Here is a 26,631-nt window from a genome sequence, read left to right on the forward strand (position 1 = left end):
AAGGAATTGCCATAAAATGTGGGAAAAATTTCAGTGGTTTCATAGTTCAGATGTATTACTTTAACTTCCATACTGTCTCTCTGTATCATTCATGAGACATTTGGCGGACAAATTTTTAGTTGTTGAGAAATTTAATATTAATATATTTCTAATTATAAAAGTATACATGCTAATCATGAAAAAAATTCAAATAATATAGAAATATACAAGTTAGAAAACAGAGTTACCCTGTAATTGAATCCCTAGGTGAAACCATTTTTCAAACACTGTCATATAACTTGCATACCATTTTCTGTACGTACTTATGCATATCCATTTGAAATTGTTTGATACTAGGTGAGTTATAAATACTATACCTTTTATATCTGAACATTTTTGTGACCATCTTGCATATGCAAATAGACATAGATGTCTTTTTAACTATTAGGTTAACTGTAACATAATTTTTTTTCTTTTTATTGAGTTTATTGGTAAAATCTAGGTATACAATACAGTTACATTCATTACTAGGATCCTGTACCTTTACATGACATGTCTTGGTTCTCATTTTTTCCCCTTGTCCCTGCCCTCCCTTCACCCCCTCCTCCCCTTCCCATTTTAAATGTAACATAATTTATATATTCATCCCCTTATTTATAAAGTTCAGGTTGAATTTTCTACTGCTATATAAAATACAGCAATAGACACAATTTATGTATTTCTGTATATGTTTGTAATTACTGTGTAATGTGTCATACTTTTACAATATGTTAAAATAGTCACAACAAATTTAAAATATTGTTGCATTAGTCAAGGGAATAAAACAACTCTAAAAAAAGAATGAGCATGTCCACATTGCTGTTCTTCATCCTACTCCTTTTCTGAGGTATGGAAATGTCATGATAGCATAGAATATTGCTTATTAGTTGAAACTGATGGGTTATAATGCTCTGTGCCTTCCAGATGACTGGCATTGCCTGGACTATGCCAACACCTGTAGGAGAGACTGTGCCTCCCAGTGCAGGTCTGGGAACTGATCTTTCTTTGATGAATTGGGAGAGGATCACAGACAGACTAAAAACTGCTTTTCCACAACAAACCAGGTACCTTACTTTTTACGTAGTGATTATAAATCATATTATACAGGTTCTATTACAATGCTTGTGGCAATGAAACATTTCAGAGAAGCATAACACAGACAAAAAATGTACAAACATTATCGTGGCCTTGGTAAGGAAAATGGAACTTACCAGGAAATAATAGTGTTCGTTAGAAATGCTGAGTTTCATCAGTAATATTGTTAGTCTTAAATCATGAAAAAATAACTTTTTAAATTTAGGCTTGCCCTTTTACTGAAATACAAATAGTTATTAACTTATTCAGTTCAAATACCATCCTTTACAATACTTTAATAAATGATTTCCAATGTAAATTTTAAATTGTATGCTACATAAACCTTAAACATCAGGTGTTTGTTTTCTAATTTCTTGATCTTACTGAGGTTCCTTTTTTCTTGAAGAACGTAGTTAAACACAAGGAATTATGAAGTAACCATATTTTTCATAACCTCACTTTGGTAGAAAGATATTTCATTTTACTCCTACACAAATGAAGTTTTTTTTTTTCCTCTCTACTCTTGTATCCAAGGGAATAATTCTAATTTTCACCAGTATTTGCAGTTGAAAACCAACCCTTTCTTATACATACTATTGCTATTGATTAGATTGTGGTTTTTATAAATTTCATGGTAATAAAATGAAAATGAAAAATGGTATGTAATACAGCTGCTATGAATAGATAGGAAAGGCTAATGACATGATACTTCAATCGGTAAGGGAATATATTTCATCCTCGGACCTATCATAAATGTAGATACAAGCTTTTGTTCAGTGGACTTTGTAAATTGAAAAGGAACATATTGATTAAAATAATTGTAGGTGTTAACCATATAATGAAAGTGTCTATTAATCATTCCTTTGTGGTTCTATTTAATCTTTGTTATCTTTTTGTTTTTCCAAAAACTACTAATACTAATAAAGAAGAAACCAATAACAATATAGTTTAAAAAAGAAATATATTGATCTTGACTTATATACAAAAATAAGTATTCTCAGTTATCCTGTAGTGAGCTTTCAAAATCAAAGTTAAAATCTCATTTTGGAAAAAATAAACATTCTGTTTTATCACTCATGAAAACAGTAAGTATTATTATTGACCCAGTTAAGAATTTTCATTTTGATTTCAGATAAATGCAGATGGACCTATAATTACTTTTTAGATCAAAGGCCTAAAGAACCTCACCTACTGACAAGTTATCTATCTGATATGTGATAGAATTTTATATCTTGTCTGGGGGGAGTTCATTCTCAAGACAATAGGGAAAATCAACACATCTTTTTCTGATCTCTTCCAGAAAGGAGCTTACAGATTTCTTACTAAAATTGAAGGAGGCTCATGGGAAGTCCTTATCTGGACTGACATGTGATGAAATTGTTTACAAGATTTCCCAATTTATTGATCCTAAGAAGCCTCAGGTGAAAAGACAAAACAAAAAACTATTATCTGTGCTTTGATCTCTCTAATGTTTACCTGTTTTCATTATCTCTATAATAAATTAAGAAAATCAATAACCTCTAATTGTATTAGATTATTAATTAACAGTGAATAATTCAATAACTTCAACTTGACAAGTGATACAGAAAGTCTTTTTGACATACCTAGAATTAAATTGACCCTGCCCCCCTTTGGGGCTGAGTAGTCCATAATGCTAAGCCAAAATGAACCAGACAGAAAATTAAACATTGTACAATTTCTCCTGCGTGAGGAACCTAAAATATAAATAATTTAAAATGCAAAATAAAAGAGAGATTATAAGAAACAGAAGTAGTCTTTGTGAAGATAGGAAGGAAATCTGACAGTGGAGAAGGACGGGCAGGTAAAGAAAAGGAAAGTTAACATGATTAAGTGCCATATTTATATATACTGGTTCCTCTAGATCAATATAATTATCACATTTTAAAAATATATAACCAATAAATAAATAAATAACTGAACACCTTGAAATTTTCTCTAGGTTATTTTGAATGTTTTTTTGTTTTGTTTTGTTTTTTTTGGTACCAGGGATCAAACTCAGGACCTTGTGCTTGCAAGGCAGCTGGTGGAACCACTGAGCTAAATCCCTGGCTAATTTGAATGATTTTAAATGACATTTTAAAAAAATTTTCAATAAGTATTTTAATTTAAAAAAAAACACATGGAATTAGTTTGTCTTACCTGGTTCTGATACATATTGCCAACATTTTATTTCAATGAATGAGCTATCTCATGGATCAAATTCTTCATTTTTTAATTTTAATTTTTGCTAATTCTTGCAGTACTTCATATGTGCAATTCTATCAGTTCATCCTGTATTTAAATAATTCTAAAAACTAAGTATAACGTTTTTATTTTCAGAGTCAAGAAAAAACAGTGCCAAATGGTAATGTTTCACCTAGCGATTCTTCATCACAGACTAATGCTCCCCAGCCCCCAAAATCAGCCTGGAGTTCCCTCAGTTCACAAGGTTCTGCCACATGGGAAGAAGCCAATAATGTGGTAAAATTGTTGATTGCAAACACATTTCTATTTGGGAGGGACAAATAGGCTTACATTTAACATGCATAATTCTCCCTAGGATGAAGAGGAAGAAGAAGAGCCTTGTGTGATCTGTCATGAGAATCTGTCTCCAGAAAACCTTTCAGTTTTACCTTGTGCTCACAAATTCCACTCTCAGGTAACTCTTCAAATTTGTTCTGTTAATATTTTATCATTAACGAGCTAAAGGAGACTTCTTAATACTGCCTTACTTAAAATCATAGACATACATCATTATCCAGTGGCATGTCATAGATTCCACTGTGTATAACTCTGCACTTCTCTTTTGAATAGCATACAGAAACATTCACACACACACACACACACACACACACACACACAGACATATAGTTATGGTTACACTATGGTTATTAGATTTATGTATGCTTAAAGGAGAAGAGAACATTGTTGGGATTTAAATGGTACACAATAGACAGTTCCCTTGAATAGACCTGGGAGAACTGTTAATTGATTGACATATGATTTAGTGGCAAACTAGCATTGCCACAAGACCATTTTACCTTGGCTTGCTATAAATTCTACCTAGTGCCCTTTATCCATATGTAATGATGTCTCTCTATCACTGTACAGCATAAGACTTATCTTAGTAGTCTGTCCAGACTCCTATATTTGCTTTTGAAGATGCTCAGGCTGGAGTTTTAATGTTAGAAATATGTAAGGCTGGCATACCTTTATTTATTCTTAGCATTTATATTCTAGTGTTGTTTCTGTGTAAGTACAATTGATACTACACTGTATGGTCTAGGTCCTTTGTGGAGAGATGTAATTTGCCATAAGAAAAGATAATCTTTCACAAGAAAGAGTTCTCAGGGAAGTGAATAATAACCAACTCAGTTTTAAGCCATTTTTGTAAGTCATCATTTCAAAGATACATGGTGAAGAATTATTTATTATATCTGCTTTGATATGAAGACATATACACAAAATATCTAATACTAAAAGATCTCCAAGAAAGACACTTAGCAACCTGCCTTTCTCCTTTGAAGTTTTTAAGGTCTTGACAATTCATAAATGTTTAATAGAACTTTTTTATTCTTTGCCATTACCTATTGAACAGAAAGCACATGATTCACTCAGGTTATTTTTACAGTTAGAGTTAGTGGGCCTCAGATATAGTGCTTATTCTTAATCTCACTTGACCTAGATTTCTATTATTTATATATGTTAAAATAATTGGTTTTTGGAGAGTCGTTACTTAAGCAAATGACTTAGCAAATGGTTAGTTCGTAATCAAAGATCACTACCATCTTAACTGTAGGAGACAGTTTGAGGAGTATATCTTCTTGGGGTTTTAACTTCAGAACACCATAAGCATTTTCTATAAGGTATTGGTAACTTTTGTACATTGAGTTGTGATTTTTTTCTGGCTAATTAATGAAGGCAATATATAGTAAAACAAACCAGACAGAGAATGCTGCAAGTTTCCCCAATTTTCTTGTCAGGAAGACTTGCTATGCCTTCTGAAAACTGGAGTTAGGGGATGAAACCTAATAGAGTAAACTAACGGATAGTTGTTCTGCCATTACCAACTATATTGCTTAGCACGCCATAGAGAAGGTGCCATGTTGGTTGGTAACACTGATACATGGAGTGACAACTGTCTCTGTGAGGCTACATCTGAGCAACTAACACAAATCTTTCTGCCCCTTAGTGCATTAGGCCATGGTTGATGCAACAAGGGACATGCCCAACCTGTAGACTCCATGTTTTGCTACCAGAAGAATTCCCTGGTCACACCAGCCAGCAGTTACCCAAGGTCTGATTCAAAGTGGGTGCCTATGCAAAAGAAGCTCAGTTTTCAGACTCCACAATGTACTTTTGCCTTTTCTTATGAGCTGGTTGTGTGAGCAGCATGAAGCAGTATGTTCTTCAATATTGTGCTAAACAAGCTAGCTAACTGCATCAAAGCAGCAGCCAAATCTTCAGGCAAATCTTCAGGACTTGTGAATTAAACTGAGGGGGGTTAAGAAGATGGAATTTTAATAATTACAATATATTTGTTCTTATCTTAGTGGACTTTTTTTTCTGTGGACATAACTACTAATATATTTCTTGCTATTTTTTTCTTGTTGTTTTCCTTATTCTACACATCTTTTCCTTTTCCTCAAATATACTGCATTTTAATTTTTTGAGGTAAATTTAGGAGAAAAACTGAAATAAGAAAGAAGTAGGAAGCTGGGTGTGGTGGCACACACCTTTATCCCAGCACTTGGGAGGCTGAGACAGGAGGATCGCTGTGAGTTCGAGACCAGCCTGGGCTACATAGTGAGTTCCAGGTCAGTCTCAACGACATAGTGAGACCCTGCCTCAAAAAAACAAACAGACAAAAAAAAAACAAAAAAAAAAGTAGGAAAATTTCTACACATTTTAATGCTCCATTCAAATTTTAAAACTAGTTATTAAAATATAATTGAATGCTTATATTGTATTCCTGTCTTCTCTATTCTTTAATGTCCCCTAAAATATGTACCCATACAGAGATTATGAGTTATTTGATGGTGGAGAGCACCTAGTGGTGTGTCAGAGCTGGCTTATATGATGGCTCATGAGGAATGATTGGTTAAGGAAATTTGCAAACTACTTGTCAAATTATTTGTGGCTTGAAATCTGCCATAGTAGAAGTATTTATACCATATAAGTTAATAAAAGCTATAAGACTTGTCTTTCCCTCAAAAGCTAATTCTTAAATATCTTTATAAGACATTTGTGTTCTCAATCATCTTGCATATGCAGAATACATATTGCCAGAATCAGATATCAGGAAGTAGTAAAAATGGGAGGATGCTTAATATGCAAATTATTTGCTGAGGTAAATGATTAAAATTTTATGTTCATTTGTAAGCATGTTCTTTAGAGCTTAATCAGTTTACATTCTGGGGAGATATTTTTTTTCTGTTTTAAAAGTTTCTAATTTCACTTTCTTCTGGAAAGGAAAACTGTAATTGCTTCTTGTGACAAAGTTCTTATTAGTCTGAGTTATGTATATAAAATGTATCAGAGGCCGGGCATGGTGGTGCATGCCTATAATCCCAGCACTTGGGAGGCTGAGGCAGGAGGATTGCTGTGAGTTCGAGACCAACGTGGGCTACATAGTGAGTTCCAGGTCAGTCTCAACTACATAGTTAGACCCTGTCTCAAAAAACAAAAAACAAAAACAAACAAACAAACAAAAAACATCACTGAGAACTTTAATTCTTAGAGGTCAAAAGATTATTTTGGAAACACTATTGTATAAGTGCTGTAAGTGTTGTATTAAAGTAATTCAGCACTGCCTAGTGAAATAAATGTTTCTTGATTCATATTTACTCTCTCAGTTTCACTCACTAATTTATGAAAAATATAAATGTTTTTTGACTCTGCAAATGTTTAACCTGTATATTTCATGTATTTCAGTATAAATGTATTTTGAAGTTACTTTAAATTTCTATTTAAAACTTGTATTTCTGTAATTATTTACTAAAGTTATTTTTTTCCTAAAATGAGAATAGGCTAGACAATATGAAGGAAAATATCCAAAAAGATGGTAATCACCTAGTATGTAAAATGCCAAGAATATATCAGAATTCCAGACTTCAGAACTTATGGGATCTTTAATATCATCACTGTGTCTGGCACATTAAGGTCATGGTCATGTAGCAGGTTACTTTGTAAAACTTAGTTCCTGTTTACAACCCATTTCTTAGTACATCTTTACAGCAGCATTTTTCTTCTCACGCAGAATAAATGTTTCTTAATTCAGTGAATATGTAATCTGAGTATTTCATCTTAAGGATAACAGAAACTACTTTAAATCTGTATTTCAAATGTCTATTTCTGTTTAGTTTTGCTGACATTTTTTTCTTCTGTTTGAGAAGGGAAAGGGAAATGTGAGACTACCAAGAAGAAGTAAGTGGGGCCAGGATTTAGCTCAGTGGTTCTGGCACCTGCCTAGCAAGTGCAAGGGCCTGAGTTCAACCCCGGTACCAAAAAAAAAAACCAAGTCAGTCATGTAGATAAAGTAGTAAACATGAAATAGTATACATGAAATGCCAGGAACGTCTTGGAATCATAGAATGCCAGTGTTTATTGGTCCTCTTCATGATCTTCTAAACTGTCCTCTCATTTTACAAGTATTTTTTAGCTTCAGTCATGCAGCTAGTTAGTAGCTAATAGTAAGACCTTGTCTCAAAAAAAAAAAAAAAAGTTAAGCACATGGTAAACACAACTGGTTGGTTGTTTTGTACTAGGAATGTAGTATTGAGTATATAAAAAAGTGTAATAGTGCTTGGACACAGAAAAAATTTGACCCTTCCTTTCTATGATTTGCTTGGAATGGTTCAAGTTAGTATTTGTTGTCTAATTATGCATAGTTTCTTTCACTCTTAACAGAATCCCAGTTTGGATGATAAATTTTATCTTCTGATCAGTTCGGGAAAAGCAGGCTTTTATTTTATTTGTTTTACCAGATTCAAATTTAACAAGAATCTTTTGCATTTACATAATGCTCTTAAATACCTTGTCTGTAAGTCTCTCGGATAAGAGTTCTGAGATTGGAGTAGTTTAAGACTGATTTTTAGCCAGATTAAAAATGACAAAATAGATACTAATTCATTGTGAAGATAATGTGGTTTCTGATTTTCTTGAGTAGAAAATCTTCAGTAACTGGATGTGTAGATTAGAAGGGGGCTTTTTCTTAAGTATATGATCCTGGACCACTATCACAAGTACATGGTGTGTTTATATAAAGATGGTATTCAGGAGGTCATCTGGAAATTTGTTTTAACAACTAGCACCAAAATGTTTTAATAAAACACATTAAACTTTAGAAACCACTAGTTAAAATGGCTTTCTCAGGTAAATCTAGCTTTGGATTTTTGATTTCCATACCTAGCATATAGTATGGTCATAAATAAATTATTTTAACTTTCCTTGGCCTGTTCCTTTTCTGGAAAGTAGAGAAAAAAAATGACAGTTACTGTTGTAGTTAATGAACATTTATTAGTCTTCTTTCACAAAGTAACAAACTTGGACAGGTCACCACCTGTACACTTCTTTCCCAAAGTAATGCAGTGGTAGAGTGCTTTGCCACCAGCATAAGGCCTGGGTTCAGTCCCCAGCACTGACCCATCATATACCCCCTCAAAAAAATAAAAAAACAAAATTTTAAACTTTCCATTCATCATCCAATCTGTTTAAATTTACTTCTTGATAAAACTGACCACTTGAAAATTCCTAAGTTATTTCTTTGGGTAAAGACAGAAGCAAAACAAGATTAGAATACTTTTATCATGAGCAGACATTATTATAGCTAGAATAAAGACAAATTTACAATATTTTTATATCAAAGTTGATGGTATTGGATCAATATTTTAAAAGGAAAAGGCTGGATGTTTTACCCTTTCAATTTAAAACATCATGTTACTGTATGTTTAGAATATCTTCCTTCCCAAGGTTGTATCATTTTTTTTAAGACCAGGAAATTTTATTACCATGTCTGTGATTTCAGTAGTACAACAATACATCTGCAGTGTATTAGTAATACTAAATCTCTCTGTCAAATTGCTTTTTCATCTCAAAGAAAATAGAAATTTGTATAGGAAACTAGTACGGGAGCCACTGATTTCTTTCTTGAAATTCTATTTTATAACAAAAAGAAAGGGCTATTTTCAAGACAGAGCTACAAAGTTCAGTATTATTTCAGTCCAAGAAAAATTTTGTTTTTGTTTCAAAGGCCTGTGACAAAAGCCATGTATCATCAACTAAAGATGCAGTGTTTCCATTTCACTTAAGAAAAGCAGATTGTTTTAATAAACTATTAATATTCACATTATCAGATCACTATAAAATAAAATAAAAGATTAAAAACATTTATTGTCTACACTTGCTAAAGCAAGACTCTCTTCCTACCATCTCCCCTAGAAAAGTGAGACTAACTTTCTTCATGCATTTTTTTCCCCATGAAGCAGTTGCCAATTCCTAAACTGTCCATGTGCCAGACAAGCAAAAAACCAAGAAGAAAATATTCCTACTGCTGAAAAGCTAAGCTGAGATTTGGGTATTATCCTGATTCTGGAGATAAAATTGGAATTCAGGACTAACAAATGCCAGACATGGAAAACTTGAAAATTCCAGAGCAGAGAACAAACTAGAAGTAGGCCAACCTACCAAATAAGAGCAAATATCTCTAAAGGTAGATAAACACAAGCCGGAGTTTTCTACATTTCATATACATACAATCTGATACTGAACAAACTTAGCAAGCATATTAATAAATGGGACTAAAATTACTGAAACTGAACAAAACAATAGATAACAATCACATCAAGGGGTATTCCAAATAGTGGGGTATTACAAATTCTAAAGTGTGACTAATATTAAAAAATGGTAAAGTGTCATTTTTTAAATACTAAAGAAATTCAGTTACTATCATATTGATTATACCAGGCTTAACAGTACATTCAACAGCAGAAAGGATTAGTGAACAGGAAAATATAGCAGAAAATACTCAGGTTGAAGCTCAGAAAGAGAAAAAAATAGAGCATGCAAAAATATATAAAAGTGAAAGCTTTAACATCTATGCATGGACTAACAAAAAAAATAGGTCAGAACTTTTATTTGAACATATACTAAAATTTTTTTCCAAAACTGACAAAAAAATCAACAGATTGAAGCTATTCAAATGCTAAGTAGCATTTGAAGAGGAAGCCACTGCTAATCACTATCATACCCAAGAATATCAGAGAAAAACTGCTGGAAAAATGCAACATCTAAAAGCATTCCAGGCTCTAAAGAAACTACAATAAAATTACAGCTAAGTTTTCACAAAGAAAAAAAAAGCCAAAAGATAACACAATTATATGTTTATATGCTAAAAGATAATAACTACCAATTCAAAATTTATTTCCAGTGAATTTATCCCTGAAAATTAAGGATGCATCAATATGTCTCCAACAAATATAAATGGAACTTATTGTCCATAGTCCCACATTTAAAAATATTAGTTCTTCAGGCAGAAAAAAATTCTCTGAAATGAAGTGCAAGAAGAATAAAGAGCACCCAAAAAGGAACAGAGACAAGTAAAGCTATGATAACATAGAATGTTTGAATCAAGAATATCTTAAAAGGTTTAAAATAAACGTTAAATTAAAATCTATACCTACAATAAAAAATGTAGGGGTTAAAAATAAGTTAGCATTTTTTAAAAAGTTAAAATAGTATAGATTCTTGCATTGCTTAAGTGATAAAAGTATTTACTAAGTAAAAATGCCCCCCTACACACACATACAGTAAGGCAACTGCCTGAAATTACAAAAAGAGAACATACTACTATCAAGCTAGTAGAGAAATATAGTGATAAAACTACTTGATTAAGCCACACACACACACACACACACATGCACTCACACAGCCAAGAAATAAAATGAAAGCATAAAAAATGCACATAGTAAAGTGACAGATTTAAATGCAAATATATTAGTAGTTATATTAAATAGCAATGAGCTGAAATTCTCAGTTAAAATACAGGAATTGCCAGCTCAGATTATTTATAAAAAGAAAAACCAACCAAACAAGCAGAAACAACTATAATTTTTTGTTTTGAAGGAAAGTATCTTTAATATACAAATGAGAAATTTTCAAATTAACAGTATAGAAAGGTTTTATGTAAACATTAAATGGCTTGACATAGTGATAGAAGATTAATTTCAAGAAAGTTGTATATTATTCAGTTTGGGCACATGTAATATAATAAAGCCACATTAAAAACTGACAAAAGCAGAACAACTTGTATCTGTAATTATCCCAGATATATGGGATATGTCACATACTTGTCACACACATGTGAATGACCTCAAGTCTCTTAGTCATACTTGTTCTACATCTGGTCAATAAACTCATGAAGTATGACCCCGTCTGAAGCACTTTCTATTTGCTGTCATGCGTAGCCAATCAAAGAGATCTACTCTAATTCAGTGCCCCAATAGCTTCTTTCATTCATCCCTGACAACCTCAATTATTATGGAAATCTGAGGGCATTTAATCTTGATACTCCAGTATCTAGGACATGTTTTATTTTTCCTGAGTGTACTCTGAGTTACTACTGCCATGGTGTTCTGTATCTGTTGTTCACTCATACCCCATACAGTTTAGGGCTGAGGATTTAGTTCAGTGGTTTTGCCACCTCCCTTGCAAGCGTGCAAGTGCAAGGGCCTGAGTTTGATCCCCAGTACAAAAAAAAAAAAAAAAGTATAACAGTATAACATATGTCTCTTCTGTCATGTGTCATACAACATAATGTGTCAACATGTCTTAAGTATGAAATGTATATACCTTAAATATGAAATAATTTTATTGCTAAAAATGCTGCTGATTATCTGAGTCTTTTTTATTTGAGCTGCAATCTTTTTTCCTGGTTCAAGATCTTGGTGGCTGCTGACACAACATGGTTATTACTCACAGATGGAATTCCTGTTCCAATTTCTTTTTTTTTTTCAGCTTTAATTGGGTTTATTGGTACATTTTAGGGATACAGTACAGTTGCATTCATTGTTGGGATCTTGTACCTCTACATGACAGGTCTTGGTTCTCATTTTTTCCCCTTGTCCCTGCCCTCCCTTCACCCCCTCATCCTCTCCCCATCTACAAACACTTTATTTCCATCTTTTCATTATCTCACATTTTTTTCTTTTCCCTTATTACCCTTCCCCTACCCATTCCACCTTCCCTACACCTTTAGCCCCTTTCTTCCCATTTCATAATGTCAGTAATCTTATTAGAATCTTATGTACTATTGCAGTTTATTTACACCAGAGAAACTATTCGGTATTTACACATGTGTAACTTATTTATTTAACTTAGGAGTATATCCTCAATATGTATCCATTTTCCTATGAATGAATCTATTTTCTTGTTCTTTATGGCTGAGTAATATTCTATTTTATAGAAATTTCTTTAAGGTAACAAATTTGGAGTTTTCTTTACATCTTCCATATGATGCAGCCATTTCACTTATAGATTTTTATTTAAGACTAATGAAAGCATATGGCTATAAAAATCTTGTACATAAATTTTCCTAAAAAGGATTGTTTTTACCCCTAAATTGGACAACCTAAACTCCTTTCTGCAGGGAAGTGCATAAGCAATAAAAAAGAACATTTTCTACATAGAAAAATGTAGATTAATCCCAATTATGTTGAAGTCAGATAAAAATGAATATATACTATATGATCGCATTTGTGTAAAATTCTAGAAAATGCAAGTTTGTCTATATTAACAGAGAACAGATCAGTGCCTAAGAACAAAGAGGATGCAGGGAGGAGATGGGAAGAAGTGAGTTATTACAAAGAAACACAAAGAATAACTTAGGGATAAGTAAGAAATATGCTCATTATCTTGATTGCGGTGATAGTTTCATGAGTGTGTGTGTGTGTGTGTGTGTGTGTGTGTATATATATGTGTGTGTGTGTGTGTGTGTGTGTCAAAACTTATGAAATTATATACTTTAAATATGTACATGTGTTAGTTACATCTCAAGTTACTTTAAAAAATGAGCACTAAGCTGGACATGGTGGGACATACCTGTAATTCCAGCCATCTGAGAGGCTGAGACAGGTAGATCCCAAATCAGAGCACAACCTTGGCAATTTAGCAACTTTAGCAAGACCTTATTTCAAAATTCAAAACAAAACAAAAAAAACTTTAGTGGGCTCAATCTTTAGTATGGCTAAGAAAAACTATGAGCACTAAATTCACATCACAGCATAGTCATCTTAAGGTTGTGTTACTCAAACACAGCAAAGAAGCAAACGCAAATTCCTGCACAGTACCACCACCCAGTTGGTTGGATCCAGGCTCCTCTGTTTTTCTACTGATCTAATCCTGAAAAAACTTTGAGCTTAGATCTTTTCCCATATTCTGTTCCGATGAGTCATACAATGACCCTGGAAATGTCCATCATCCTACTTTTATCTCTCACTCCTGAAATCATGCTCCTACTTAAAAAAAAACTAGTATCTCCTGGTAAAGCTTACCTCTCTAAGCCTCAGTTCTCTCATTTTAATAATTCTTACCTTACAGGGTCGTCTTGAAGGTATATGTAATAAGAGTGTGCTAGAATAGCTGGTAAACTAGTAAGCTTCCCATTAACACAAAAAACACCTGAAGAAACTAATTTAAAAGTTTATTTAGCTCATAGTTGGAAAGGATCAGAGGCACAGAACCTGCATTGTCTCAGTTCCGGGAAGGGTGGTGGATGGTGGCACTTCATAGTGGGAATGCATGTAGAAGCAGATTGGTCATATCTCCGGCCAAGAAGTAGAAAAAGACTGAAGTGCCGCAGTCTCCTCTAGGGACGTGCCCTAAGGATTGTCCACCCACCTTGTAAAGATCCATAATACCACCCAATATTGTTACACTGGGGACCGAGTCTTTACACACAGATCTTTCAAGGCCACTCAACATCTAAGCCATAGCACCTGACATGAAGGAGAAACTAATAGGCATGGTTGTCTTCTTTCTGCTATTTGAAGTGCTCACTTTGAGCCACTGATTAGATACTGCCATCATGAGCTGTGGGGACCCCAGCAAAGCCTCAGGTGTAGATTGTGACTTCTTAGATAGTAGCTCTCAGACTACACCCTAGAAACACAAGAAGAGACGGGAAGAGGAAAATACAACAATCTGATGCTTAGGTTCTACTCCTGCATATTTTGATTTAAATAGTGGCACAGCTGAGCACTGGTATTTTTAAAATGTTTCCAAAAGATGTTAATATGGGACCGAGGCTGTGAAACACTACTCAAATGATGCTCACATTTTAACATCCAGTGAATCATGGTAAAATTTGGATTCTGATTTAGCATGTATGGACTGAAGTCTGAGATCCTGCATTTCTAATATTCTTTCAGCTGAGGCTGATGTCGTTGGTCCTGGGTTGGCAGCTTGATTAGAAAAGCTAAGCCATGGGGAGCATCAGAATCATTGAAGATTATTTTTAAAGCTGAAAATTCCTAGCTCTTTTCCCTGAAATGAGTCCCATGTCCTTGTACTTCTTTATAGACTAGCCAGATGAGTCTGATATTCTTCCCTTGTACCATGGAGGACACTGTGTGACCTCTGTCACAATGTAACTTTCTCCCAGAAAACTTCATTAGTGAAAGAAACACATTTTCAATGGGAACATTTTCTGATGTGTAGGCACCCAGTGCTGATTAGGGGACTGCAATCTGCGGTGTGAGTGGAGTGTGATGGTTTCATTAACACACAGCTCAGAACTTAGTGCGGAGCAGCCTATGTGATGAATGGGGTCTTGGGTTCTACTTGAAGCATTATCACATAATATATCAAGTTTTATGTCAAATGAAATGTTAGTTTTATGGCCTTTCCATTCAATTTGATAGGCCCCTTGTCACAGTCTCTTTTTAAATATGGCTAGAGGGTATTTTTTGGTAGTGATGACACAGTGATTTATAAATTCTACTTCATGCATCAGGCACACATATGTAAACCAGAAACCTTTCTGGGAGAAATTGTAATTGCCATTCTATGGTAATTCAATGCATATTCGATAAATATGCATTTGTCCAGACATAGATTTGAATTTTGTTTCTATTATACTCATGACCAGGCAATTAGCATCATGTGAAGGAAATCGTCTTGTACAACAGGATGCTCCAAAGTGAAAGTCTCACTTCACTTCACACTGGAATTCAGTGCCACCTTGACCTAGAGTAAGTTGGCAGTGAACTTAGCTGCCTCAAGAGAGAAGAGGGAAGTATGCTGAAAGGAACAACCGTAGACAGAAGAAGAAAGGAAGTAGTTTTTCACCTCTGTTATATAACTCGCTATCATTTGCCTTATTTAGTCCTAAAAACATCCTGTAAGATAAGAATTATTATTCACAGCTTAAAGAAAAAAAAAAAAACTAAGGTGAAGACCAAGACTTGACGTAAGACAGCTTAACCCCAAAGCCCATGCTTTGTCTTTCACTATAGTGTTAACACAAAAGCATCTGCAAGTGTGTGTCTCCGAGACACCAGTTTTGCAGACCATACTACAACTCTCAGCAACTACTCAGCTACTTCCTGGGCCCAGTATTTACTCTGGGAGTCAGAAGTACTAATGCTATGCCTTGAAATGTTAAAAAGAAACATTAAATAGAAGCTCTCTTCCATTTACTGATGGAATGAAAGTGTCAAATATTCATTCTTATCTTCTTGATAAGATGAAATAAAGTAAGTTTTAAAACTTCCTAGAAATCATTCACAACAGGAATAAGGTAAATGTGAAGGAAATGCTTTTATTTCTCATTTATTTGTGATGTTTGATATGGACTCAAAATGATTAATTTTTACAATCTTTAAACCTTTGCAAATCACTTTTACAAATATTGTGTGATTCTCCTGGCATTTCTGTCACCTTTGACATTTCATTTGTCCGTTTTTAGATAGAAAATCATGGCTCAGAGATTCAGAAGTTAGGATTCCACCCTCGGAAATGGTAGGAAGACAAGTCTCTAAGTCCCATGTTTCTCAATGCTCAAGAGAAAATATTTTTTAAAAACTACTTCTCTTCAATATGTATCCATTTTCCTATGAATGAATCTATTTTCTCATTCTTTATGGCTGAGTAATATTCCACTTTATAGAAAAACCACATCTTCTTTATCCAGTTTCCAACGGATGGGAAAATGGGCTGTTTCCAAGATTTAGCTATTACAAACTGTGCGGCTATAAACATGGGTGCACATACTTCTCTGTGGTATGATTCTTTTAGTTCTCTTGGAAAGAAATAAGTCACACGTGTAAATACTGGATAGTTTCCCTGGTGTGAATAATCTGCAACAATACATAAGATTCTAATAAGATTACTGACATTTAGAAATGGGAAGAAAGGAGCTAAAGGTGTAGGGAAGGTGGGATGGGTAGGGGAAGAGTAAAAAGGGAAAAGAAAAAAATCTGAGAGAATGAAAAGATGAAAATAAAGTATTTGTATAGATGGGGAGGGGAGGAGGGGGTGAAGGAGGGCAGAGGTAAGGGGAAAAAATGAGAATCAAGACTTGTCATGTAGAGGTACAAGATCCCAACAATGAATGTAACTGTACTGTATCCCTAAAATGTACCAATAAACTCAATTAAAGCTGAAAAAACAACAACAACAACAAAAAAAAACTACTTCTCTGCTTTCCTAAGTCCCATATAAAAGCAAGGAAGTATTTACTCCAGTAATTACAGTTGTAAAATATACACCCCAGACCAAGACTTCCCAGTATATTGTGATATCCAGGATGTTTTTTGAACTGAATATTACACATCTTTTTTTTCATTTATCTTTTCTGTCTAAATATAAAATCAATAATGAACATTCAGTAGGCAGAAGAAAATATATCATGTAAACAGGAAATCCTACAGAACAAAACAGAAATGAAAAAGAAAGAGTATATTTAGGTCTAGATTCTACTGATAGACGAGGGAAAGCAAAGAGCAGATATAGCATAGAAGATGGCTTTTGAGGTAGGATTCTGAGAATTTCTTGATCTGAGAAACAGTGCTTTTATTGTGCAGTAGTTGGCTGATGTCAGATGAAAGTGTCTCTCACCAGAATATTTCCTGAAAGAAATGAGTTGAAACTGTGAAGACAAGAGGAGCAATAACATGAAGTAGCAAAGAAAGGAAACCCTTCAAGGAGAGGAGTGATCTACAATGTAGCAAAGAAAGACCCTGCGACCTCTCTTGGAAGTGGTACCCTCAGTCCAGAGGTGCTAGGAACAATCTGGAAACTACTTTGATGACAGGAAACAACTGATCCCTTGGGAATATGAGGAAACTGTGTGAGATACTAAGTTTCTACCTCTCTTTCTCTACCATGTTTGCCCAAAATGTATAAATAATAATGTTAAATTTAATCCAGACATTACATTTTCTAACTTGATCCTTACAACAAATGTATGAGGTAGAATAGTTACCCTTGTTTTAATGATGAGGAAAGAGGCTGAGAGAGGTAAAGATACTATCCCCAGTGTCTTTTATATAGCTGGAGTTATATAAACTCCATTGTGCCTGCAGTGACCTGAGTACACAGCTATGAAGTTGTAGATGGACCACAGAAATATTCAGACACTACTTTATAAATCATTTTTATCACAGCCTGGGATCCTAGAAAACACCTGTTAGACAAGCAAATCCTCTCTTGATCAGTAAAGCAACAAAGCAAACCTATCCACATCAGATGGCGAGGACAAGTTGTAAAGCATGGCACCAAAGCAGGTATGAATACCTGGCAGATTAGCTATGTGGAGAAATCACCAATATGAGGAGATAGTGTCGATAGGTTCATCTATACCCTGGAAGGCATACACACTCATTAGTAGGCTGAGTTACTTCCTTGGGAAGCTTCCTCTAACTTCTGGTTTATTATTTATTTATTTATTTTAAATTTATTTATTTTTTGAGACAGGGTCTCACTATGTAGTTGAGACTGACCTGGAACACACTATGTAGCCCAGGCTGGTCTCGAACTCACAGCGATCCTCCTGCCTCAGCCTCCTGAGTTCTGGGATTACAGGCATGCGCCACCACGCCCAGCTGTAACTTCTGGTTTAATCTCTTAGTTATTTGTCTCTGTAACACTCAGCCACCCCCTTTTAGCACTTCCCTGGCTTGTACTTTTGTGTTTGTGAGCAGAGCTGGCGTTGACTTGTTCTCCTGTGGTACCTGTTGTCTAATGTAGTATTGTACATGGCCCCTCTAATGCAACGTCTTGTTAAATTCAAATGGAAAAATAAAATTATATTGTTTTGAATACTATGAAAAAAGTTGAATGGCCATTAAGTAAAAAAGCAATATGTAGGAATACATTATTATTCAATTTTAAAACATGTATGCATGATTTAAAGACACATTTAAAAATATTGTGATGATTTTCTGGAAAGATGGTATATTTACATGCTTTTATTTCTTTTTTTTTTTTTGAGGTTTGTCTCTAGTTCTTTAGAAAATTATTAACATGTTTTACTGAGTAAAAAACATCAATAATAGATTGTTATTAGGCTGTATAGAGGACCGAGACTGCTTTAAATGTGGTGACTGACTGATATTTAAGCCATACTGCAGTGCTTATCTGACTGCTGTGATGGGAATCTCAGAGAAAGAAGTATAGGTTTCAAGTGTAGGACAAGTTAGGGGAAGATCAGAAAGGAGTTACAGGAAAGAAAAGGAGCTAAATGTGTGAAAGAGGTGAAGAGGGCTGGTGGGAAGAAGCAATTATTTGGAAACTTTATCAAGAAACACAGTCAATCCTTCTTAACAATCCTTAAAAGCTCCAGAGATGATATTTCTACTTAATCTGTCTTTAGATTGTTGAATCGGGTTAGATCAAAGCCAGATGAGGGTGTCCCTTGACATATTGGGCTTTTAAAGTAACACTGGAGTCAACTTCATATCAAAAGTATAAGGTTCACACATCAGATAGAAACCTGTAGTTTCTTAACCCTCCCCCCCTTCTCCTTTCTTTGTTTCAAAGGAAATGACAATTCTTAGCACTTGAATATCTTAGGGGATTTTGCAATGAGGTTGTAAATAAGCAAACAAGAAAAATGGCCGTTTGCCTTAATAACCGAGAACTAACTGCCTTCTTTCATCATTTTCCCCATGTCTCTCTACTCAGAAATCGCCCCCAAAAAGTATTCCACAGCCAACGTGAGGGTTCAAAATAAAATATCTAAATATTACTAAAAAGCATGTTATTTGAAAGTTATTGGCAATAGTCTTGGAATTTCAATTGAGAATGTTAAGGCTGGATATGGCTGTATGGGCCCATTATCCCAGCACTCTGGGAGGCTGAGGCAAGAAGACTACAAGTTCAAGTCCATCTGGGCAGCTTAGTGCTGAGTGAGAACCTGTCACAAAAGTGGGGTGGAGCACTGGGTATGTAGCTGAGGGCAGAGTTCTTGGGTTCAATCTCCCATACAAGAAGGAAGGAAGGGAGGAAGGAAGGAAGGAAGGGAGGAAGGAAGGAAGGAAGGGAGGAAGGAAGGAAGGAGAAAGAAAGGAAAGGAAAGAAAGAGAAAGGGAAAAAGAGGGAGTTAAAGAAATTATAATCTTCTATGTAATGTGTGAACCATATACATCAAGTTCCAGAAAAGCAAGTTTTCTCTGTTGCCTCTTCCACCCATAATACCTAATATGGTGAATCAACGGGTGGCAGAACTTCTATATACACTTGCCTGAGGGAAGCCAAGCCCATGTCAGCCTCTCTGCTAGAATTCTTATCCTTTCCAGGGTGAAACCCCTTAGAAGTCTCTGGGTGGTTGCTTTGCAGTATAGCAAGAATTAGGCATATTTCCAGATGTCTTGTTTCAGAATCCTTGAGACCTCATTGACTGTCTAGCATCCTTTATCATTAGAATATCAGGAAATTATTTGTTATATGCTGATGGTTTATCTTGCTTTTTCAGGGAACTGTTTTTTCTCTGCCGAGGCTTTTCTTTAATAGGAGTTTTGCAGTGATTTGGAGCACATTCTCCTTGGTATAAGCTTCATTTGGTGTTTTTTGGCTAGTTTCATTTTAAAAATATTTTTAACATCATTAGGATCTGAAGTATTTCCTCCTTAGAAGAACAAATGATTAAACAACAACACCTCAATCCCCTTAGTCAATAACTAGGCAGTTTAATCTAAAATAAGAAAAAAAAACCTTCTACTTTAATCAAAACTAACACTCAATTCCGATTTTCTTCTAATGCTCTAGAACCCACATTTAAACCACTATACAATGTTAAATTTGCTTTCCTTGAGGGAAAAAAGAGAAATACCATCCCTTTAAAACTACATAAAGCCATTGAAACAAGGACCATAGAATTTGCTGTCTGAATTACACCTCAGGGATTGTCATCAGAATACCTGGAACTGATTCAGAGTGGTCACTGCTTCTTCAGCAGTCTTAACTTTCAGTGTTAATTCTGGGATGACTGCCATGCATAGGGCTTAAGCAGATGACACCATTATTCTTCAGATGTCACGGTCACATTATAAGTCCCATGTGAGAGGAGCTTAGATTTATGGGTGGTGTAGCTAATGCTTCACAAATGCCTTCTTTATCTCTTCGGGGATGATAAAGGGACAGATCGTTGGCATAGCTCCCTACCTTCTTCCTAGGCCTCTTTGCTTTTGATAAAGATCTTATTCTGTAAGAATCACTGCTGTTTGCAGTAGAAAGGTGATTTGGTATAGACAAGAAAGAGATTAATACCACTGATAGAGCAATGCTTTTGAAATGTCAGTTTTCTAGGTATTGAGCCCTTAATTGATACTTTGGAAGATCATATTTCAAATATATTTTAATTACATAGCAATTTAAACTAATGTTTATCTAATATTTTATATATACTCACTTATTAATCCATTTCATCTTAACAGCCCCATAAAGTCTATATTGCTATCGCTCCTACCTTACAGATGAGGTGACTGAGGATTGTTAGAAGGAACTGAGGGCTCCATGTTTATCCGAAAGTTTTTTCCAGACAAACTGGGCTTTAAAGAGATTTTATACCAACTGAGGGGACTTCCCCTCAAAAACATGGTTTTTATATAGCATTCCATGAGTATCCTCAGAAGAAGATCTCAGTCATCAAGAAATAGCTATTGATGTTAGATTTGTATCCATAAACTCATCATTCGTGCAGCCCAGGGCCTTGTTTGGAATCTTCCACCGAGTCTATCTCTTCCAAAACAGGGCATTCCTTGCCCCCTGCCCCCTACAAGTAGCTAAGTCAGTGTCTTTTGTCTTCAACACAGATTTAAGGAAAAGATAATAATTTGTTGGGGATCTAATAGCATTTTCATAACATTAACAGAACAATATCAAAATAGATCCATTTTAGATGTTTATGAATATGCCTGGTAATAACAAGAAAATCCAGAGGTCTTTGTAAGCCACCAAGATTTCACAAGTGTGGTACTTGGTCATTTTGTAGGCAGCAGAAAAGAGCTAGTGTACTGGAAGTCTTTTCCCAGGAAACCCTATGAGCACTACAGTACTAAAATTCTAGTATTTGAGTTCCAGTAAAATTGTGAATGAAAAATCTCACTTTATTAGTAAAATTCGTAAAAAAAAAGAAAAAGTTTGCTTCCTCAGTCCTGTCATCAGTCTCCCGCCTACGACAGACATTCCAGTCATAAAACCATCAGTCCTAGCTACTCCAAGTTCCTAGGCCTTTGTAAGTCATGCCCAAACCTCAGACAGTAGGGAGGTGGGAGAAGGGCAGGCCAGCTTGAAGAGGCTTTGACCAAAGACACAGGATTGTGGGGTGGGTATGGAAAGAGACCAAGGCTGACAGGAAACTAGCCTTCTAGGTTGCCTACAGAGGTCCTGGAAGGCAACAGCTCTGCAGCAAAAGATACACATTCGGAGGTTAAAGAACAACATCATTTTACAAGAAAGCAGTTTTCTTTCTCAAAACCAAATCAAACTTCTTAAAGCTTATGAGCAGAGGCAGGAGAGCTAAATTCCTTGGGCTGTATTTAGCTGAGTTAAAGAAGGATGCTGGCTGCGTTCAAGATCAACATAACCATTGCGGCTACTATAATGAAGGAGAAAGAAGTGAGCAGAAGGCCAGAGAAGGAGGCCTCTCTGCAGAGGAGGATGGTCAAAGGACCCGGTGTGAAATATTCCTCTTTTAATCAGTGACAGTTTCACTGATCTGAATGAAAAAGTTCCATACTTCACTCTGGCTGTAAAAATACTGCATTCCACCTATTCTTCTTTTTTCCTGTTTTTCAAACCCTGTTCTTCAAAGAGCTGCTGAATGTTCTTTCTCTGAACAACTATGACTTCATCAAAAAATACCTTCAAATAGTCTTTAAATTCAGTCTTCCAGTCATTGCATTTAAAAAAATGAGCTCTACTTGCTGAACTCTGTAGTGCTGTTAAGGATATCCCTTAAAAGGCCTCTCCTCCTCTCAGGTGCCTGGTCAATCTTGCTTTTATTCTCATAAACCAAACTGCTGTCATATCCATCTGTGAGGAGCAGGACATCTAGCTCTCCATGTATTTTTACATCTTGGTAGGTGTATAACTCACTACACTAGTTCAAGGACCAATAGGTGGCAGTGTCTTCTGCTACAAAATGCTTAGCTTTGAGCTTTAAATTTACAGCCAAGATTGTGATTCTGTGCGGCAGCTTTGGTTCTTAATCGCTGTCTAGAGATCAGATTCAGAACTAAAGCTGTTACATGGCTCATTATCCTGCTCTGTTTTTACTTCTTGTCAGTATCCTTTCTGTGTTCTGGAACATCTTTTAGGATACTATCTTGATCTCCATTTTCAGTATGGATAACTTCCTTTCACTTATTCCCTCAACGTTCAGCACCCATCTATCATCCTAAGCAGATATTTTGATCACCAATAAGTGTGCAGCATAAGCCCAAAGAAAGATTTCATACACACCTGACATGCCACATCTTGGAAATCCTTACTCTTAGAGGGAATGGCATTAAGATGTTTTTCGTGGAATGAGTCTTCACACATACACATTTGATCATCTCATCAGGAACCTCATCTTCAGGATCAGGATAAGGTGACTTGCAATTGCAGTGCAATGCAAAAAAAAAAATGTTGTCTTTATACTTATTACCAGAATTTACCTTTCCTTTGTCAGGAAATAATTTGCATTCCAAAGTTTTCAACTTGCTGTTTCCACCATCACGAAGAAGAGCTCTATACAAGATCCTTTTGTGTAGAGCTTGAACAGTTTATGACTTCATGACATTCATAACAGCAGGCTAAACAAATTCCTGCTGGTTCTTCTCCCTCTGGAGTGTAGGTATTACAGGCATAGAGTGGTTGTCTCTTTACTGATTCCCCTAAATAGAAGCACTTCTCTGAGTCTCTGCTGCCCAGGACAGCGCATACCTCATTTTCCAGCTCTTAGTCCTCCTCAAGTCCTCAAGTACATCTGCTGACCAAAGACATCACAGGTTCCAGCTACACCTGCTGCCCAGTGTGCCCCTCAACTCCAGCCATCCTCAACTTGAATATTAGTTTCTATAGTTTTGTTTTTTGGTTGCTTTGTGTGTGTGTGTTTCTTTGTGAGTGTATTTATGTAAGAATGTTTTATAAGTCCTCTGATCAATCAGCAGTGTACCACTTTCAGTGAGGTGAGAAATCTTAGCTGTGTTCAGTCAGGTCAGTTATCTTCTCTACTATAACGTATTTTTGTTGAATCAAATGGTGGTGTAATTTTTGTTTGTTTATTAAACATGATTTATAAGGAGATTAATCTGGCTTATTTACCAACTTTTTTTTCTTTCTCTGTTTTTTTCCTGATGTTTTAAGATTCCTTCATCTTTTATCTCTTATCTGTTTGAAGAACTTCCTTTACGATAGAACTGGATCTCATGTACTTTCAGTGTACTTTATTTGAAAATATCCCCATTTCCTCTTCATTCTAGATGAATAGTTTCTCTAGATATAGAAATTCTATTTGAAAGTTCTTTTCATGCAGCCCTTGAAAATGTTTCACTTCCTGTGATTTATGTGGTTTCAAATGAGAAATCCCTGGACTTTCAAATTGATGTGCCCCTATATGTGTTATGTTATTTTTCCTTGTCTGCTTTCAGTTTTCTAACTAGTTTTTCAGAAGTTTAGTTATGATGTATCTTGGTCATTTCTTTGGATTGTTCCCACTTAGGATTCTTAGCAAAATAAACTGAAAACATATCCCTGCCACAAATTCATATGTTGAAATCCAAGCCCTAATAGTGAAATCCTCCATCACTTTAGGAAATACCTAAGTAATTCTGAAAAGAATGTTGATAGAAATATCATGGTAAATGTCATTCTGATGAGGTCTTAGACCAATTTGAGGAATTGTTATTGGGCAATGGAGAAAGAACATCCTTTTTGTAAAAACAAACAAACAAACAAACAAACAAAAAACTAGCAAAGTACTTAATTCAATTATGTTTGTGTCCTAGGGTTTTGTGTAAGTAGAACTTTCAGGTGACTGAGTCAGATAGTTGGCTGAGACAATATCTAAGCAGAGGGCTGATGAAGACAATTCTCAAATGTTAAGGTTTTGAAATTGCTTGGGACCTGTCACTTTTTCTTATTTTTCCAATTCTCTCTTTTGGAATGAGAATGTTTATACTATGCCTATTCTATCATTGTATTTTGGAAGCATATAATTTTAATTTCACAGATTTAAAGCTGGCAGAAAATTTGTCTCACAATGAATTATACCATATCACCCATATCTGATTTAGATGATATTTGAACAAAACTTTTGACCTTAGATTTTTGAAACTGGAACAAATTAAGACTGTTTTGGAGCTGTTGGGATGACAGAAATGTGAATATGTTTTGCCTGTGAGAAGACATGAGTGTGTCTTTAGAGATAGAAATGCTTCCACCTTCACAAAACTAAATTTGTTTTCTTTCTTTTGGAGAATCAAAAATTCTCTGGCATGAAATATTTAAGCAATAGCAATTGGGCTTCCACTCTTCTGTCTGAGTGGTTAAAAAAATGAGCTGATGATATCTGAACTTCCTACTTATAATACTTGTAATATAGACTTGGAAGTAAAGGTTCCATGAAGAATGTCCATTGGACTGAAGATCAGAAAGAAATACAATGGAAAAAGAGAAGAGCGAGCTTCATAAAAGATCTGAGAGCAATAAAAACTAGTATTCCAGCTGGGGATTTAGTTCAAAGGTTCGGTGGCCTTCCTCACAAGCGCAAGGACCCAAGGTCAATCTCCGGTACCAAAACAACAAACAAACAAAAAAACCAACTAGTATTCCACACAACTTCTCTCTCCCCAAGAACAGCCTTCACACTCTAACCTATTCTTCAATTCTACCCAGTGCAAGGTTTTTGATCTGTGGAAACTTTGTCTAGAAGATGATAATTCTGACGTCTAAATTATACACTTGAAAGAAGAATCTCTCAAACAATGTGAATAATATATGATTTTTCCATGGCAGAATAGACACATTAGCTTTAGGTTAGACTCTAACTCAGACTTCAGATTTCTTTATGAAGGAACTGTCTTTCATTTGGTCCAAATTCCTTCTTTCAGAAAAATCTTGATTTTTTTTTTTTGAGAGACATAATGAAGTTTATTAGGTAGAACTCAAAGTACACAGTCCAAGAAAATAGAGTGTGGACCTTCAAAAGAAACTGGGAATACTTATGTTTTGGGTTTTTTTTAATGGAAATCTGTGAAACTTGTGAATAGATAATAAGTTTGGGTTTGGTTTACAGGAGAAAAGCAGTGGTCCACCCACCCATGGGAATATAGATAATTACTCATTTTACAGATGAAAGCATAGCCCATTTCATAGGCAAAAGACAGGGGCCCATCTACTGTATTTTTTAAAAGATAGTTGATCTAAAATATTTTGCTTAAAAATTTTTTGAAACCTTTAAATCTGTTTCTCTATTTGAAAATCAGTTTTCTGCCCTTTGTCTATCAATAAACTAATTTATGGACTTGTATCTTTAGGGGAAAATTCTTGATTTTAAAACAGTTTTTTGTTGGAGATTCAAAGAAGTCAGCTTTTACTTTGAAAACTAAGAAATAATTCTTAAAATGAGAAAATTAGGGAAAAGTAGGAACTGATTCATTATATGCCTAACATCTTTTTCATTTCTTTCTTCCTCTTCATTGTTAAGGGAACTTGAACTTTTGGCCAAGAGCCCAAAAAGGGTATAGCATAGTGAAAGAATACCTAGGCAAAAGACTGGGCTTGGGCAGTCTGTATGGAGGTTGAAATCTTGGGATGGGAAAAAGATGAAATTAATGTGTGGGACTAAGAGACCTAGCAAGGGTGAACCTCCCATTTTCCCATATCCCCATCAGTTACATAGACCCAGAGAACTAACTTGATCTTTTTATCCAGCAAGGAGTCTTAAGGAACGTTGAATAGTCCCTAGGATCATCTGCTGGAAAAGAAAGGTGAGGATGAGGAAGCAAGATGTAGGTTTTGTTCTGCAGAAAGTCAGGGTCCTGGAACTGAATAGAA

At 35.1% G+C, this 26,631-nt stretch overlaps 1 protein-coding gene and 1 pseudogene across 1 annotated transcript in view; one reads left to right on the plus strand and one right to left on the minus strand.

Annotated features, from left to right (window-relative positions):
* Positions 1-5,744, plus strand: part of Dzip3 (DAZ interacting zinc finger protein 3) — an 84,374-nt gene extending 78,630 nt beyond the window's left edge. Inside the window, exons 28-32 of the mRNA XM_010630156.2 lie at positions 943-1,082; positions 2,393-2,513; positions 3,433-3,573; positions 3,653-3,751; positions 5,285-5,744. Of these exons, the coding sequence (XP_010628458.1) occupies positions 943-1,082; positions 2,393-2,513; positions 3,433-3,573; positions 3,653-3,751; positions 5,285-5,395 (612 nt within the window). The 3' untranslated portion in view covers positions 5,396-5,744. The remainder of the gene's footprint in view (positions 1-942; positions 1,083-2,392; positions 2,514-3,432; positions 3,574-3,652; positions 3,752-5,284) is intronic.
* A 16,538-nt stretch (positions 5,745-22,282) lies between these two features.
* LOC104866318 lies at positions 22,283-23,628 on the minus strand (annotated as a pseudogene).
* Positions 23,629-26,631: the final 3,003 nt, after the last annotated feature.

The sequence above is a fragment of the Fukomys damarensis genome, unplaced genomic scaffold (assembly GCF_012274545.1).
Source record: "Fukomys damarensis isolate Sample0158 unplaced genomic scaffold, DMR_v1.0_HiC HiC_scaffold_24, whole genome shotgun sequence".
NCBI classification, from domain to species: Eukaryota; Metazoa; Chordata; class Mammalia; order Rodentia; family Bathyergidae; genus Fukomys; species Fukomys damarensis.